Source organism: Papaver somniferum, chromosome 5, assembly GCF_003573695.1.
Source record: "Papaver somniferum cultivar HN1 chromosome 5, ASM357369v1, whole genome shotgun sequence".
Taxonomy (NCBI): Eukaryota; Viridiplantae; Streptophyta; class Magnoliopsida; order Ranunculales; family Papaveraceae; genus Papaver; species Papaver somniferum.
The window spans coordinates 214,632,220-214,650,935 of NC_039362.1; the positions used below are offsets into that span (position 1 = coordinate 214,632,220).

The 18,716-nt window shown below is 37.0% G+C and overlaps 2 protein-coding genes and 1 pseudogene across 6 annotated transcripts; 2 read left to right on the forward strand and 1 right to left on the reverse strand.

The window, feature by feature from the left end:
• Nucleotides 1–250: 250 nt before the first annotated feature.
• Nucleotides 251–4,730, forward strand: LOC113280787 (annotated as a pseudogene).
• Nucleotides 4,731–6,077: 1,347 nt separating this feature from the next.
• Nucleotides 6,078–7,395, forward strand: LOC113280788 (polygalacturonase inhibitor-like). Its single transcript, XM_026529370.1, has 2 exons — nt 6,078–6,830; nt 7,285–7,395. Exons 1-2 carry the CDS (start codon nt 6,078–6,080, stop codon nt 7,393–7,395), a joined length of 864 nt encoding a protein of 287 aa, XP_026385155.1.
• Nucleotides 6,710–11,079, reverse strand: LOC113284611. Of its 5 annotated transcripts, none has more exons than XM_026534117.1 (11): nt 10,737–11,079; nt 10,141–10,331; nt 9,990–10,050; nt 9,803–9,851; nt 9,547–9,601; nt 9,383–9,470; nt 8,981–9,099; nt 8,734–8,859; nt 8,265–8,351; nt 7,936–8,090; nt 6,710–7,473 (listed from the first exon to the last, which is right to left on the reverse strand). In XM_026534117.1, exons 1-9 carry the CDS (start codon nt 10,933–10,935, stop codon nt 8,340–8,342), a joined length of 900 nt encoding a protein of 299 aa, XP_026389902.1. In that variant the 5' UTR covers nt 10,936–11,079; the 3' UTR covers nt 6,710–7,473; nt 7,936–8,090; nt 8,265–8,339. The 5 variants fall into 5 exon arrangements, with proteins under 5 accessions (XP_026389902.1, XP_026389903.1, XP_026389904.1 ...); XM_026534118.1 differs by having other exon boundaries at nt 7,936–8,173; XM_026534121.1 differs by having other exon boundaries at nt 7,175–7,473; nt 8,580–8,859; nt 10,737–11,077.
• Between the last annotated feature and the right edge of the window lie 7,637 nt (nt 11,080–18,716).

Here is an 18,716-nt window from a genome sequence, read left to right on the forward strand (position 1 = left end):
TGCATCCATTATCTCTCACAGAGATAAGGTTTTCACCAGTTTATTTTGGAAAAAATTGTTCAAGGCTTTGTGCACCAATTTAAACCTCAGTACTGCTTATCACCCTCAATCAGATGGACAATCTGAAAGGGTCAATGCTTGCTTAGAGAATTACCTCATGTGCATGTCCAGCCACAAACCAAGGAATTAGTGCAGATGGTTACCTCTAGCTGAATGGTGGTACAACAACAATTTCCATACCAGCCTCAGAATGAGTCCTTTCAAAGCTTTATTTGGGTATGAGCCTCCCCAACTTTCTTTTCCTTCCTCTGTTACTACTTCTGTTGCAGCTGTTGAAGATTATCTTCAAAAGAGAGATGAAGTTATGAATCTTTTAAAGGAAAACTTACATAAAGCTCAGGAAAGGATGAAGCTCTATGTTGATACCAAAAGAGTGGACATAAACTTTGATGTTGGTGACATGGTCTTCCTCAAATATCTATCTTTGATGTTGATGACATGGTCTTCCTCAAATATATATATGATGAAGGTCTTGTAATAACATTTGGGTCTGAAAACTTGAAATCTTGGATTCTTATATTAATGTATGTAATATCTATCTCCTATTTATGAATTAATCTGGTACTGTATGCTCTGTCAGAAATCTAATTTTTTTCATTATTACATTATTATTCAACAAGAGCTAGCTCAGATTTAGACCAAATTAAAGTTCATATTCGTTTCGGCTCAGATTTATACCACAATAAAGTTGATTTTGGATTTGGAAAGTCTTACATTGTCTTCTTCCTTGATAGAAACTAGGGTTTTATACACATGGTTCCTTCAGTTTCTGGAAATGAAAGCACAAAAGTGTTTGAAATAGTTGCTTACACATGTGATATAATGTCAGCGATAAATCTCAGTAACGAATTCTAAAGCCTCCATCTCTTTAAACGGACATCCTCCATGTACGGTTCTAGAAACCCGATAAACTGAAACACAAATGAGGAAACATGAATTTCCAAACTTCGTATAAAGGTCGAACTTTCAAACAGTAAGAGATACCCATAAATTTGACTAGTAATGTTGATGTATTCAGCTTTATCAGTGACAGAAGAAAATTGTGTTTACAGAAGCAATATACAGCAAACCCAACCACAGAGAGGTACCAGCTCTAACATTTCGTGAAACAAGGCTTAGGCAAGGTAGAAACCATTATTTATTTTAAAAGCATGAATATCAACTACACATCCTTACAAACTATGTGTTATACCCTATGTTACAACGATACAGACACGATATCGGTATCTTGTATTCAATATGCTACTTCGATACCCCTACTTAAAAAACTAAAATATACGTGGATACGGCACAAACAATATAAATATCAGCTTAGCATAGATTTTTAAGTATAAAAATTTGTGGATTTGACCTTCACTTTATACTTGCGAGGTATGGCGCTGGTGGGAAGTGAACTCCAGTGGGGTTGGCATCAACTTGTGTACCTTCTTTTTTACCTGATAAGTACTTCACCTGTATGTACTTGCTAGATTTGATGTTTCTTACGATTTTATTACCCCGGTGAGAAAGCTTATGGACCTTCGTTTGTTACAGGGCCAATTGCGTTGATTTCCTGGCAGAATCTACATGAAAGACAAAGAGAGTGCCTAGTTAAAAAGATTCGTCTTACCTAGTTGCAGTTAACTAGTTAAGTGTCGTTGTCTTTCTTAATTTCATATTATATACTGCCACAATCTAGATGAATGGCTAGGAGTGAATTGTTGTTGCATATGTTATACATGAATGACTAGGAGTGTTGGACGTTGAACACCATCATGGTGCCTTCAAAGCAAAGAAGCAAGGTAATGCTCTATTCTTGTTTTGTGTATACTCTTGCTAAAAATGGGGATTATGCTTAAGTATAAATGAGGATTGTTATATCAAAACAAGGGTCACATCTTTAGTTTCTTATAGATGTTTTTGGTTTGTTACGTGTTGTGTGGGTTGGGAATTATGAACTTAAAGCGAGTGATTATGGAGAACTTGATGAAGAAGGCTGCAAGGATAGCTCATGGGATGATTTGTACATCTGGGATCGTATACTCACTCAACATGCATCCTTCCAGAGCATCCCTGTGCGGTAAGTTACGCCTGATCCACTTCTCTTACTTTCTTGCAGTAACTTCCAACTTCTAAGTATCAAGGTATGTTTTGTTCGTCGGGTTAATTGAATGATGTTCAACTATGAGATCCTAAAGGTCGGAGAACAAAGGGGCCGTTAGGTCACCTAGAAGCTGCAAGTTTTGTAAGTTTATATGTAGTATTTGCTATGACTAAGAATTTGTTCTCTTTAAAATTCTCTCAGAACTTAGTTTAAAAACTGAACTTAGGAAGTTCTGTGTATTCCCTCTGAACAAAAAAATTTGGAAGAATTTCATATGAGTTGACACTAAAAAGAATTTTGTGTTTATGTATTCCAAATTGAAGATGTTGTATATGTATTCCTAAGTGAAGATGTTGTATATGTATTCCTAAGTGAAGATACTGTGTATTCCCTTTGGAATTCCGACGTATCCACGACTAAAAAATTATTGTCGGGTCAATATTGACCTGTCAACGTTGACCTGGCAATTCTTTTTTGGTGTTACAAAAAAATTCGAAACGGCTCAGAACTGTTTCAAACATCCGCGTAGTAACGCCTAAGGCTAGTTAAAAAATTGACACGTAGTAACGGCTTTAGCCTGTTACGACCCCAATGTTACAAAATACTTCGTAACAGCTCGCTGATATTACGAATTTCACTTAGTAATGCCTCATGCATGTTACAACTTCCGTTACAAATCAAAATTCATAACGTGCAGTTGGACGTTACGAAAATTTTGTAATACCCTTTCCGTAACATTTAGTTTCCGTGACAACCCCGATTTGTAACGTTCAAAAACTGTTTCGAATCTGGAAAAATGGTGTAGTGTCCATGAATGAAGCCCCTTATAATTTATAACGAAGATGGATCCAATCTTAATAACGTTTAGCCTTTAATACAATGAATAAGATACCCTTCTTTCTGAGGCCCGAAGGGACTCGACTGAAAGGAGAGGAACTGACGTGACTCGACCAGGAGGAGAGGCTATTTAGATACTCGAGTGTATGAAAGAGGATCAAAGATACTCGACTTCCAAGGAGAGGGACCCGTAGGGGGTGAGACCTCATCACTCGACCACTAAGTCGGCCACACCCAACCCGAAGACTGTTAAGGACTTTAGGTACTCGTACGTAGGTGCGAGGAGATGGATGAAGGCACCTACCCGTTAGGGTAAGGGACTAGACGTAAATGGAAAGCAAGGAAGCATCCCTAGCCTCTGTCCTGCTGATCATTCGGCCGACATCTCTCATTCACGCCCCGTTTGACTGTCGCTCGAGGATGTAGTTGTAGATACGTTAGTTTCTTCTTAGTGGGTCCTTGGATCCACCTCTTATCTCCTTATAAAACATGAAGTTGTCATCTCCATATCTAATACGTCACTTAGTCATCTCTGCCTCGATGCGGGTCAGCACCTCCAAAATAAACATGAAACTTCATTTAGTGACTCCGCGATCACCCTCTGAACGATCAGAATAAGGTAAAGCTTGAAGATAAGTTTTGTACTCTATTAATTTCTCAGTACCTCTATGTAGTGATCCAATATGTGGTTCCGCACGTTCTACTATTTCTCCGTTCGTTTCCAATACTGATCGTGAAACACCATAAGAAGCAGGATATTAAGGTCGAAAATTCAAAGTGGAATGTTTGATTTTCCTGTTCTTAGTCGTCATGGGAAATAAAGGCAGAAATAAGAAAGAGATTATTCCCCTAGAGCGTGTCCAGTACCAGATATGCATCTCCTTCGCCTCTTTCAGTACCCGATCCTGAAACTTTGTTCAACAAACTTGTGTTAACATTAACATAATGCTTGCATACTACTTGAGACAGGATCAGACTATGCTTTTACTTTGATTCTTTACTTTACTTCGGTAGAACCTGTTGAACCGGGCGTACAAAAGATGATTTCTTCTCTATACGATGAAAGGGAGACAAGGATAGCTCAGAGGGTACATAGTACATGCGATAGTCCACATCATAGTCCACATCATCCTCTAGATGGAAATTCTCGTATTCTATATGTACATGTTCCTGCGGATTGGATGAGTATACTCGTTTATCTCGTGACGACTATAAACAGATCCTTCTTTCTATTAACAAAGCATCCCTCTTTCTTCGATCTTCTGGAACCAGTACATAAATAAGTGCTTTTTCTACGTTCTTTACCTTATTGACTGGAGCTTTCTTGGGAAGACCTGTGTGGGGCACCTTTTGGGTCTGGGATGCTCGTTTAACTTCTGTACTCATCTTGTTCCTTATTTACCCGGGTGCATTGCGTTTTCAAAAGCTTTCTGTTGAACTGGATTCCATTTTAATATGCGTTGGACTGATCGATATACCAATAATCAAATTTTCAGTCAACTGGTGGAATACATTGCATCAACCTGGTAGCATTAGTCGATCTGGTACATCGGTCCATGTATCTATGCTCATTCCAATCTTGTCCAACTTTGCTAACTCCCCCTTCTTCACTCTATTCTTCTTCGTTCTGGAAATACGTCTTTTGATTCTCTGTTTTCTGGAACCCTCTTTAACTCGTCTTGGGGTGGGCTTAACACTTAGATGCTTTCAGCAGTTATCCGCTCTGCACCAGCGTTTACCATGGGCATGATAACTGGTACACCGGAGGTGCATCCTTCCGGCCGGTCCTCACGTACTAAGGAAAGGTCCTCTCAATGCTCTAACCCCCACAACGGATGTGTACCGAACTGTCTCACGAAGTTTTGAACCTAGCTCACGTACCGCTTTAATGAGTGAATAGCCCAACCCTTGGAACATACTACAACCCCAGGTGGCGAAGAGCCGACATCGAGGTGCTAACCCTTCCTGTCGATGTGAACTCTTGGGGAAGATCAGCCTGCTATCCCTAGAGTAACTTTTATCCGTTGAGCGACGGCCCTTCCACTAGGCACCGTCGGATCACTAGGCTGACATACACGAATCGCACGCGTACAACTCAATTCTGTTGCGAATCGTAACAGAAAAAAACAATCTCGAGTTTTTTAACTAAGAAAACTGTTGCAAAATATTTGCAGCAGAAATTCACAGCAGGGATAAAACTATTACGAAATCTAATTACTAATCCTTGAATTTGGTGCACTGTATATTTACTAGGTGCTCAAGCAAGTTCCACATGTCTACCAAATTATAATGGCGGGTCCCTGTACACACATGATCAACCACGAACCTACGCCGACATATATGTACACACACAATATGCAATAATGCCGAGAGAAGATCCCATAGGTTCCTAGACTGCCCTCCATATATCTTAGGGATAAGCAATGTGCACAAGTGTGGTCCAGCAACTTTTTTGTGCCGGGATTTTCCACAGAAAAATCTGTCAAAAAGGCTGGCATTTTCCAAACGATTCTCACATGCATTAGTCTTCTAGTGCATTTGTTTCACGTTGTGGGGAGATAGAGATAAAGCGAAGGCCATCTTCATTGAATAAAGTGAGTGGAAGCAACAAAGAGCTAAGATGATGATGACTGAACGATTTGGTATAGGGGCTTGTGCACAGCACAAAGAGGCAGAACGGTCTGAACCATTAGGCTAAAGTTGTTGAATTGCTGGAATAATGGACTCATGCATGCATAGAGCTACTTACGGGTGGGGTGCCGTTATAGTAGAGTGATAAAGTCATCTGGTGATGATACCAGGACTTGAGTTCGGAACTCTTAAGCACTAACCACTAAATTCTTTACCAAACAAAAAAGAAAAAAACTGTGATATGTATCAAGCTGGATGTGGTGCTATAAATACAAGTCCCTAATAGCAAAGCAAAACAAAACCAATTTCACCGGCCATGAGAATCCAGCACCAATATCTTCTTTACTACTCTCTCTTTCTTCTCTTCTTAGCTACAACAACCTTGATATCTCCTTCTCATGGGGATTTAGGAAGATGCCAACCCAGCGACTTCAAAGCTCTTATGAAGATGAAGAATTCTATAACTATGTCCCAAGACATATATTCTTCATGGTTTCAAAACACAGACTGCTGTAACTGGATCGGAATCACATGTGATGACAAAACCAACCGTATTGTCGAAATCATCCTCTTTGTAGGTGAAATCTCCGGCCAAATTCCACCATCTGTAGGTGACCTTTCTCAACTCATAGGTTTAACTTTCAGGCACTTCAAAAATATCACTGGTTCAATCCCACGATCCATCACAAAGTTAAAGCATCTGGTATTGCTGGATCTCAGTGATATGAGTCTGTCAGGGCCGGTTCCCAACTTCCTTAACCAACTCACTCTTCTCAACAGACTCGTTCTCTCAGACAATCAATTCTCTGGTTCCATTCCACCTAATCTCTCAGACCTTAAAGATATTAGAAACATTTATCTCGACGGGAACAAACTCACAGGTTCGATCCCGGAGTCTTTTGGGAAATTCACCGGTACTGCACCTGCTCTTTACTTGGCTCGCAATAAACTCACTGGTCCGATTCCAAAATCTTTAGGAGCTTTGCCATATCCCTATATTGACTTGTCAAGGAACAAACTTACAGGGGATGCATCCATACTAATTAATCCCAACCATGATTTCACAACATTCATCGACTTGTCGAGGAACCAGTTTGAGTTTGATCTATCAAACGTAAAGTTTCCAAAGGATTTAAATTGGTTCGATATATCACACAACAAAATATTTGGTGGAATCCCTGATGAGATTAAGAATTTGGAAAGTTTGAATCAGTTGAAGGTAGGTTACAACAGGTTATGTGGTAAGATACCAACTGGAGGCATCATGAAGCGTTTCAAAAGCACTTCTTTTTTTCATAATAAGTGTCTGTGCGGGTCACCATTGACGATCAGTTGTAAGAAAGAGTAACGGAGTTCTTAATATGTAATACCTATATCTTATTTATGAAATATCAATCTGAGTTCTGGTACAATGTTGAGTTTACATCTAAAGTCTCCATTATTTGTTGGAACTTGCTAAACCAGACTAGTTTAGCAACCTTATGTTAAATAAGGTTCTATCACAGTCCAGGAAATGGAAATATCAAGCCAAGTAAAAAACTAAGAATGATCATGGATTTCTTACGATAAATTTTACTAATCATGACATATAAACAAAATGTTGATCACAACAGCAAGATCAGCCAGAGTAAAGTTGATTCTGGTTTCAGTGAGCCTCCCTTGATGGTAACCAGGGTTTTACACACATGGTTCCTTCAGCTTCTGGAAATGAAAGCATACAAGTGTTTGAAACAGTTGTTTACACATGTAATATGATAGAGTCAGACACAATGAAAGCTGATTGATGCTTTCAGTAACAAACCCTAATGCCTCCATCTCTTCGATTGGCCGTCCACCATGTATGGTTCAAGAAACCCGATAAACTGAAACACAGAAATGATGAAATTTCCAAACTTTGACAGCAGATTCTTGTTTTCAAATAGAAATAAGAAGCACCAAAGTAATACAATACTACAGGTTGAACTTTCAAACAGGCAGACATCCATAAAGGAGACTAGTAATATTGATGTATTCAGCTTCACCAGTGACGGTAGAAAATTGTGTTTACCCAAGCACTACACAGCAAAGGAAACCACGAGAGGTACCAGCTCCAACATTTCGTGAAACAAGGTAGGGTAGAAACGTTTTTTATTTTAAGAGCACGGACATCAACTACAAATCCTTACAAACTATGTGTTATACCACTAGTCGGGTCTCCAGGGATATCTTGAATCTTTTTATTAAACCCAATTCTACGATACTGGAGATATACATAAAAGACTGACTTACAAATCTGACCATAGCATGGGCCAGAACTAGAGGAGTGATTGATCAACACAAATTACCTTTGAACCATCTTTAGACCACCGTGCACCATAACCTTCAGCAACACGTATCTCCAGGACACCGTCGTATGGAGGAACTATATGGATGTTAATCCAAATACAGTTACTTATCAACTGGTTTATCACTTCCAACGCTATTCTGTTTTTATTGATATCTGAAGAGGTGGAAGATCGATTAACACTCATGATGGTTAATAGCGCTAACTCGATTCATGTGACAACCCTTGGAATAATCATCCTGGTTATCACATCAATGATGGTGGATTAAAACTCATATCATTACTAAGAAAGACATGCAAGAGAAGAAGGCATGCAAGAAAGGTAATTACCATTTCCAACGAAACTACCCCACCACTTGTTGCCACCCCTGTGCACGTGCTTTGCTAAGGCCCTTGCTCCCTCGGTCATGGTGCTTCCTTTAATCTCAAAAAAAGAAATCACAAATCAAGCAGTTGAAATGTCTCAGAGCAGATACATCCTTGTTTGCTAAGAGATTAAGATTCAAGTGTGTCATACAAACAAAGTATGTTTTTACATTCAACTAGTCCACAGATACATTACTAAGTTTACATCCAAAGTAGTCATTTTCATTATTTGTTATATAACTTAACACATCACATCTTACACCCAGATTAGTTGACAACCTTATGTTTGTGACGCATCAGCCATGATACTGAGCAATGGACCCAACATTTCATTCATAAGGTAAAGCACCATAAAATTTTCAAAATTCATGTAGCATGAACTCGTGATTTCATCAAGATAAGGCACAATATGTCAATGAGAATTTCATCACACATGAGGGTTCTGAGGCGTCAGAAATGAAGATAGGACAGCAGATCTTGGCGGAGGAAGAGCATCAGCGATTGTTCCGGTGGTATGCTTTAATCCCAATAGGCTACCAATGGCCTCATAATTCAACCCCTGGCAGATGCAAATTTTTATATTTTTTCAGTGCACATTGTTAGTGAGATTGCATCTTACACAATTCAAAAGAGGTAACTACCATATGTGGCAAATCTTTTTAACAGGCAATAGAACTTACAGAGATTATAGTGCCGAGACAAATATAGGGCTGAGGTTTTGGTTTCGAAACACAGATTGCAAGGACACCATTGGACTTCTCCTTTTCTTCAGTGTAAAAATTCCTGTATATTTGAACACCTGAAAAAACAGAAATGACATTACAATTTTGGCCTTGGGCGTTATTAAGACAAACATCGGGTAGAATGTTCTATCATATGCTATTGTTTCAAATTGGCCAGTACAAGAGCTATAGTAGGTGATCTCCCTAGACTTGAGTGTCCCGGAAACCTGTATCTATTAATAGAATGACAGACAGCTTAAGAAATATTTAATGAGCTCTATGTTGTACTACCATCAAGTTTTGAAAAGCTCCTGTTTTAAGAAAACTATTATAATTTATGATCTATGGCGTTGTTCTTACCTTCTTCTATTGTATCTACACCTGGAAGAACTTTCCCAAGACTCTCTGTTTTCAGCAACTCGGCAAAAGAAGGATGTCGTCTAACATCCTGCGAAATGAAAAACCATTAGGAACCACTAGAATATAAGGTAAGCATTACTAGTGTGTTGAATAGATATGATCACCTGAACTTCGAGTATAAGACATCTGTTGAAAAGAAGCAAGGAACCTGGTCCGATCCTAGAAACAACAGAGAACAACTGGTGGAAGTTTTTTGCATACCAGAATAGATATTGGACTTAAAACTTTGAAACTATAGATTTTGTATTTGCATAGCTAAAACTACAAATTATCACGAAAGACAAAGAAAACCAATTTCATTCTTCATTGTAAGGAAGAACCAAAGAACTTAATCTATGAATAAAACATCTGTTATCTTACCGGTTGTAGTCACCGACAGCACACCTCCCTTCAATTGTTTTGCGGCCAACTGTTAACAGTGACGAATTATTAGCTTGAACTAGCATTCCAGTTATAAGAACCAAATGAAGAAAAAAAAAACGAAAGAAGAAAGAAAGACAACTATCAGTAAATGCTAATGCCGAAGTAGAATAATGACTCGTAGTACCTCTTAGTTGGGTAAAGAAAGGTTCTTGCACATCAATTTCATAATCTACATCTTTCAACATCTAGTTGAATTCAAGGGTCATGTAAGTTAACATTTTTCAAGCAGGCATAAAACTTATAATGTAACACTGAAACCATTACGATTCACTTACCTGCACCAATTCCATTCCCTGATCTCGAACAATCTTACTCCACTCATCTTCTTTCTGCTTCAATGATTCATCTTCCTTGATCAACAACACTTCATTGGAATCTCTCACAAACTCTCCAGTAGCTATACACTGGAACAAAGCTGATGCTAGACGCTTATACAAAGGATACAACGGAATCCCTCCAGATGTATCTGCAAAATGTAACATCTCAATATCTCATACATGTTTAAATGTAGACCAACATATCACATACATTTCAAAGACTAGGACCACCAGACATTCAAGCTTGCCAGTCTAGATCACAAGAATGGGCTCAGCATCCACTCTCACCATCCATTCGAAATGCCCAAATAATCCAAAATTCCTCCTTTTGAAAATCATTTTTCTTAGTTTGCAATTTAAAATAATTCCACACTGAATTAAGGGTTTTCCACATTCTACCAAATTAGGGTTTTCAAATTTTTTCCGAAAATATCAAATTTAGTATATATACCCATTACAAGTTCAAAATTTGATTTTGTGGTAAAACAAATTCAATCAATTTACACAAAATTCAACTTTCGATTAATGAAACTAAATGAGTGATTAGAATAAACCTGATGAACGATCGGAACTTGGATCCAGTTGGGTATCATCAAGTTGGAGTAGATGAGAACAGTACTGTTTTGATAAGCCTAAATCGATTTCAAGGGTCTCATCGATAGAAGATAAGAGAGTGAATCTCAGTAGTTGTTCTAAATACTCTTCAGTTAGTTCAACTACTGTCGAGGCTTTTGGAGAAGAAGAAGAATCCATTGCTGGTATATTCCTTTGGTCGCAAAAATATTCTACTACTGCATCTTCTGTATTTGGTGCGAATAACTAGAGTGAGGCCAATTCCTATGGGCATAGCAAACTGGCATTTTTGCTTGTTTTTTTTTTTTTGAGTTCTCCTATAATAGATTGATAATTATGGTTCTCATTTACACGAGAATCCATTGCAATTACAGGATTACGACAGTTTTCAATATAAAGATAATGCAACATAGCTGTAAGTCCATCACCTGTCCAAGTATTTTGAATAACATTTAAGTTACAAAATATCGCTACGTTTGCTGCTTTTCTAATACTAAATCTAGAAATTAAAATAAACGCAGTAGCCTTGAAGTTGATACAAAAATTTATGTTTGCTTCAAAGTCTTCACTAATCGTATAACGTTGTTGTCTAGCCTTTGCATATCTTCCCATTAACAGTTTTAGGGTGGTTCTGAATCACTTTTGAAAGAAATATTGTAGCCGCTCCATTGAGTTGCCCACCGGAAAGCAGCTTCAGCACCTTTCTCTTCTAATTGTTCTCTAGTTGTACATTCCTCAAAGAATCCTCTTGCCTCAATTGTATTACCTCAAAAATCCATAAGAGGTAGGGAAATTCCAGATTGACTTATTGGAATATGCATAGTTAGTGCTATGGACATTCTCATACTCAAATATGTTACATGTTTTTTAGGTTCTCTATTCCGAATTTTTAGATCTTCATGATGCATAGGGTCATAGAAAAGAGTTTGCATAATATTGTAGCCAGGCCTGTTAACTGTCATTGTATTATTGATAAACTGCACTATCTTTCTTGTTGTGTAAGCACTATTTTGGGTCTTCTTTTGGAAAGTGATTTCACATCGCGCTTTCCATATATGCCAAATAACTATACTACAAAATTCAGGCCATTCTATTATCCCTCCGCCTTTGTTTTTTTCATGAAACCAATCATTTAACCATTCATGAAAGCAATTTTTTCCATTTGTCACAAAATTTATATCAAAGTTTAAGTGCATCCATACCTGAATTGCAAAATTGCACTTGAGAAAGAGATGAGATAGAGATTCCTCATTCTCATTACATAAATTGCATTTAGTATTAATGTTAGGAAGAATTGCAGCTACTCTCATACCTGTAGATAAAATTTCCTGAGCTGCTTTCCAGATGAAAAGCTTTATAGACGGAGTTACTTTTAATCTCCATATGCTACCCCAATCACAATAAGTAGTATCACTACTTCTATTTATTTATTGTATTATACAAGGATTTAACAGTGAAATTACCTTTTTTTTTTCTAAGTTCTAGTGGGCAACATCTTCTAAATCAGTTACAGGTATAGGTACATTCAGAATTTTATTAACTATGTTTTCATCAAAACATATTTGCAGCTTATGTTCATCCCAATTTTTGTTTGCTGTGAGGAGATGATATACCTTTTTCAAATTCGCAGTTCTTGTAGTTGGTTTTTGAAGTGGAGCCATTGTATCCGAAATCCATTGGTCCTCCAAAATATCAATAAGTTTCCCATTCCCTAATTCTCATCTACAGTTTTTCTTAACCTGTTCAACTCTAGTTAGAATCCCTTTCCATACCCGACGGTCCCCATCTTTTGGTTTAGGATTGTTATGAAGAATATCGCGATTAGGATAATATTTTGCCTTTAGAATTTTTGCCCCTAAAGAGTTTGGCTTTTCTTTCAGCCTCCAACCCATCTTAGAGATCATTGCTAAATTGAACTTTTCTATGTTTTGTATACCTAAACCTCCATCCTCTACATATTTGCTGAAAGACTCCCATTATTTTAAATAAACACTTTTTTTACCATTCTTATTCTTCTTGTTTTCATCCTTTCCCCACCAATAATCTCTTTGAAGATTAGTGAGTTTTCTACAGATTTTCTTAGGGGTTTTAAAACAATTCATTGATACAATGCAAGTGAGGATGTTACATTCTTAACCAAAATAGTTCTTCCAGCACTTTTTACTTTGTTATCATTCCAATCTTTTAACCGTTTAGTCATGATTTTGATTAAGGGTTCAAAACTTTTAACTTTTGATCTGTTAGTGAAAAGTGGGGCTCCTAAATATCTATCATTTAGAGGGATAGAGTTTAGCCCTAGAATTTGTTTGACTCTACTTATCTTATCCGGGTCAGTTTTAGGACTAAAGAAAACTCATGATTTACTAAGGTTTATTAGTTGACCAGAATTTGTTCCAAAATATTTAAAAAGAGACACTAGTTGTGGCAAGTTTCTATATCAGCTTTGCAATAGATGATGCAACAGCGAAAAGAAGATGACTCACAGATGGCGCATATCTAGAAATTTTGATTCCTTTTATGTCACCATTCTCTTCAGCATTTAAAATGGTTCTGGACATAGCTTTCATGCAAAACAGAAAAAGATAGGGAGATAAAGGATCTCCCTGTCTTAATCCACTTGTAGGTTTAAACAAATAAGTTGGAGACCCATTAAGGAGAACAGAAAGAGAAGTAGTAGAAATACATTGGAAAACAGATTACACCCACTAGTACAATTATGGTCTTTGGTCACGGTTGACCTCGCCACGGTTGTATCCATAAACGGGACTAAAGCTTTGTTTGTCCCGGGTTAATGTGTTTCCGGGAGCATTTCACCTCTCTTTGGACACGGATGCATTTGACGCGTGTCTAATTCACTCAGTCCCCACGATTAAAAGTTTTGAACTGCTTCGGTTCTTAACCTAACTTCTACACTCCCAGAATCCCAGTCTCCCACGATCTACTACAACTCCGCCCACCTTCTTACATTTTAGGGTAATCATTCCTCTTTACTTCTTCGTCTCTCTGTCATTCAATCGCAAATAAAAACCTTCTTCGATCTGTTTTCACGTTCTTATGAGTAAATCAATCGGAAGTTCCGAATCAGTCGGTCAATGTGTCTGTTTCTCTAGATCAGAATTACATAGTTCAGAAATTTTATGGTTCAAATTAGATGAATACGCAGTAATGAACGCGTTTTGCTATTTGATGGTGAAACTGGTGTTCCACTAAGATTGGGTTTTTTCTGGTCGCATCTGAAGTCGTCAATTTTTGGACTCACTTTTGGTTAATAGATGCAATAATTTTCTCAAGTGTTGAACTAGTGAATTATTTGTATATCAGGATTTTCTGAGATCATGACACATGATTTTTTCCGATTTTGACTGTGTTTGAATTTGAAAGTAGGTACCCTAAGATGAGCATTGATACAGTGTGGAAATCCGTGGCTTTTCTCTTTATGTGAAAGGTAAACAAGTCTTTTCCTCAATTACAGATACCCTAATTTCTCTTTCACCCAATTATGTTGAAGATGATGATTTATTTATCGACTTGGTTGTTTTCAAATTATTAGGGATTGCTATGTGTAATTTTGGTATAGTTATGTCTGAATGTTGATGTGAAATTCGAGCCCTTCGCCCTTGCTGTAATGGGATGTTCGATTTCGTTATTACCATGATAGAGAAACAGTTGAACAAAAATCCATTCTTTTTATGTTCTAGATTTACAATTGTTCTTATTTTGTATGCCTGTTATGAATTATTTTTGTTTAATTTAGGGAAATTTATCTACCATTTGGCCGTCATGGTTTTGGTTAGATATTAGTTTTGTTCTGGTTTACATAAGTGACGTCTGAAGTTGACAGTGAATCTTGCGTCTTTGTTAGGACAATGGTGGAAGGATGATCAATGATGGTAGTGTTGGTATCTATTCACTCTATTGTTAACTTCAAATTTGTGTTCAATCAGTGTAATGTCATGATAGATGCAACTAACTCTGGTGCGTTTGTGCCAACTCAGGTAACTTGTTACATTCATTATCACAATTCCCTGTTTTTACGTACATTGATTAAATCCTTTGGAAGATACAATGTATAAGCCAGTTGAGAAGTTTAGTAATTTGTTACATTTATTTGCGCAGTTATTGGATATCTTTGTTTTTCCCTGTATCTGTAGACACTTTAAGAAAGTTAGGAAATGCATGCACTAACTGGGTTTCCTGGGCCAATCTCCTCCTTTACGAAGGGTATATTCCTTTACGTTCAATCTCCCTGGTATACAGTTGTTGAAATTGAATACTTAGTGTCATGAAATTAAGTTGGGAAGAGTATGCTTGTTATAGGCTATTATTTGCTCGTTCTATTACTGTAAATTTAGTAGTATTGGGTGTGTATGATTTAATTAAAGGATCTTGAATTTTTTCCTGTTGACAATTTTTTGTGTGGTTAGGGGATGTAGTAAGCTTTCAGAGAGGAGGCATTTTTTGTTGGTTGTATACAACATCTTTTAAGGTTGGAGAGATTATATTCCTTCGCACATAGTGGTTTGGTTTTTATTCCTAAAGCTATAAAACTGACTTCAAATATTTGACGAGCTTGTAATTTCCCATTGGTCAGCGAAAAAAAGGAGATTTCTCCGTTAAAAACAAATGACGAGTGCATCATGTTTTTTTTTTGTACTAGTTTTTTTAGTAAGTTATTGTATGTTCTTCTAAGTGCCCTTTTGACTTGGGAAGATAAATGAATGAATTAGTGTTTGTTTTTACTTTCAGGTTTTGGATATGTAAAGGCGGGCATATACCTCAAAGATTTAACTTATGTCTTCTTTGATTTTGGTCACTTGGTCTCGAGTTCAGTTACTGGTTTGATATGTTCCATGTTGGTCTATTACCGCCAATTGATTCAGGTTTTAAAGCCATAATGTATTCTTCATCTTTTCTTTTTTACTATTAGCCATTAGGATTTGTCAATATGCGCCGGGGTTAATTTGGAGCCTTAGAATTAGATGTAAAATGGTTTTTTTGTAATGATATTATCATATTTACGCAAAGATTTGGGTATTTCACTGTTTGATATTCGAATGCTTTTCCGTCATCTCACAACGTTAATCACCTGACTTCATTTTATAAACGGGAAGTCGTGGCACTTGGAAAAATGGAGGAACATAAAGTTACAGAATCTTACTTTGTGACTTGGGAGTAAAACCTTGCACGTACTGTATAAATTGTTTGATTTGCAATATAAATTTAGGATATTTTTCTGTTAATTCCTTGCCTATTTATATTTTTGGTGTATGGACGTCTCTGGCACTAATGCAATGTATTTAGTTGCAACTTGACGAAGAAACTTGGTTATCTCACTACGTCAAGCTAACATGAAGCCTTGGTAATATAATCCTGTCCAGTTTTCTGATGCTATACTAGTATCCTATTGTTAAGCCTTGCTAATACGTGTTCTGTGACGTAGTGTATCAACTGACAGATTCCCACTTTGAGCCAAATAAATGAGTTGTTACCCTGCTTGCGAAGCTAGCTAGAAAAGAAGATATTAGCCTGCTTATTAAACTGGTAAGGCGGTTGCCCGGTGATACTATATCTTCCTTCCCTGCTTCTAACACCTTCATTCAGAAAAAACTACCCCCCCCCTCTCTCTCTCTCTCTCTCTCTCAGGGTACCTTTTATATGTTTGTTTGTGTCTATCTCATCATTTATTACTTCATTTTGGATTTCAGGAGTTTCGGCCTTCAGGAAATAATCTTGTAAACAAAGATGTAGCGAGCACTTGTAACTGGCGAACTGGAAATGGGGCATGAACTAGGTAAAGCCCTACTAGAACCTTAGAAGTTACAGTGAACCCGAAACACAAAACTGATTTTGTTCCTCGCCACTGCCTACTACGAGAAAGATAAGAAAGTGAAAAATGAATAGCTTTCTTCTTGTTTTTGTCAATACGAATAGGTTCTGCTCCTCAGTTTTGTTTTCTGTTGTGTTGTTGACCTATACACTTGATAGTTGACAGGAAATCTGGTCTCTAATTTCTTTCAAGATATTTTTTCTTTTTAATGTTGATATATGAATGCTTTTCCGCCATCTCACAGGGTTAATCACCTGACTTCATTTTATAATCTGGAAGTCGTGGCACTTGGAAAAATGGAGGAACATAAAGCTACATAATCTTACTTTGTGACTTGGGAGTAAAACCTTGCGCGTACTGTATAAAATGTTTGATTTGCAATATAAATTTAGGATATTTTCCTGTTAATTCCTTGCCTATTTTATATTTTTTGTGTACGGATGCCTCTGGCACCAATGCAATGTTTTTAGTTGTAACTTGATGAATAAACTTGGTTTTGCTTTTATCTTTTGCAGCCAAGCGACATCCTGGCGTTTGAGTTTGGAGGAGCTTTTGCAGTGTGAGTGTTCACAGGCATCTTCAGAAAACAAGACATGGATCAGGCACGCAAAGGAAGTGCAGTTGTCCTTCAGAAACTTTGTTGGAGGCTTTGTACTCTTCTATACAAATGTTTTTACATGTTTTGAAACTTGTCGATTTTATTGATATGTCATTGATATCAACTCTGGTACAATCAATGTATCAAGCTAAGTGTAAAATATGTTGATTTCAATGCAATATTAAGAATTCCAATCAAAAATTATTTCACTGTTCTGCCATTTTCTTTTTTGCAAGGCATAAAGATATGCCGAAACGTCCAAGTATCCTAGATAATTTGGACACACTGGATATTGCATATTGGTCAAGGTCTATTAAGAAATTCGTGTCCATTGATCAAGTTTGGTCCCGGTGTATTTCAGCATCCCGTGACTAAAGAGTGAGCTTGTCACGGTGTACAATAAGAGTCCGTGACTGTTGAAGTTGTGGTCACGGTGGATTTAATGAATTAGTCACGAAAATAACCGTGCCTAAAGGTATAGACCTTTTGCCTCGCAGGCTTTAGTCACGGTTTTTCAAAAATCGATTACCGTGACCATAAACGTTTGGACACGGTAAAGTACCGTGACCAAAGGACATTTTTGTACTAGTGACCATGCTTCTGAAAACCCCAGTTTTTTCATAATTTCTATTAGAAAATTCCATTCGACTCTGTCGAATGCTTTTGACATGTCTATCTTTAAACCCATCAGGCCATTCTTACTTCTATATTTTCTCATTTAGTGTATTATCTCGTGAGCTATAGTTATATTATCCGCAATTTGTCTGCCAGGTATAAAAGCTGATTGGTAAGGACTTATGATCTTATCAAGTAAGAATTTCATTCTATTTGCCATAAGTTTTGCTATTACTTTATAAGTAGTATTACTCAAAGCTATCAGCCTAAATTCAGCTGGGGTGTTAGGATTTATGGTTTTAGGAATTAAAGAGATAAAAGAAGTGTTTAATTATTTATCTAGAAAACCAGTTCTAAAAAAAATTGTATCATCTGAATTAGATCATCTCCTACGGTTCGCCAGTTCTATTGAAAGAAGCTAGGCGGAAAACCATCTGGACCTGGACATTTGTCAGGTTCCATGGCAAAGAGGACATTTTCTATTTCAGTTTCAATTGTAATTAAACAAAGCATGTTATCGTCACATTCGTTAACACAGGTAGGGTTAGATCTATCATTTTTCTATCCACAAAAGGATGAACAATAGTAGCAATATTCCTAAAATGTTCAGTGATACAATCAACAATTTCTTTTCTAGTGTTTAAGCATATTCCATCCTTATTCATTATAGTTTCTTTTCGATTTCTTCTAAATCTTTGTTTTTCCTTACTATGTAAATACTTAGAATTTTTGTCGCCTAACATTAGGTTTTGGTCTCTACTATTGTCCTTCCAAAATTTTTCTTTAGTTGCATACCATTTGGTTAGTTCTTTTTTTAAATTTGCTAGGTCAGAAGCTTTGGCATCATAAAAGTTTCTATTCTTTGTTCATTTTATATCCTTTTTAAAGGTACTTTTTTAAAGTTGACCAAAGGTACTTTTG

What these genes read in the sequence shown, in the direction of transcription:
- LOC113280788 (XM_026529370.1), top strand. Translation starts at nt 6,078, where the DNA reads ATGTCCCAAGACATATATTCTTCATGGTTTCAAAACACAGACTGCTGT. An exon ending in AAAGTTTGAATCAGTTGAAG is followed by an intron (nt 6,831 to 7,284) that starts GTAGGTTACAAC and finishes GATGGTAACCAG; the next exon opens with GGTTTTACACACATGGTTCC.
- LOC113284611 (XM_026534119.1), bottom strand. Translation starts at nt 10,935, where the DNA reads ATGGATTCTTCTTCTTCTCCAAAAGCCTCGACAGTAGTTGAACTAACT. An exon ending in AGGGAATGGAATTGGTGCAG is followed by an intron (nt 10,051 to 10,140) that starts GTAAGTGAATCG and finishes GAATTCAACTAG; the next exon opens with ATGTTGAAAGATGTAGATTA. An exon ending in GCTGTCGGTGACTACAACCG is followed by an intron (nt 9,602 to 9,802) that starts GTAAGATAACAG and finishes TGTTGTTTCTAG; the next exon opens with GATCGGACCAGGTTCCTTGC.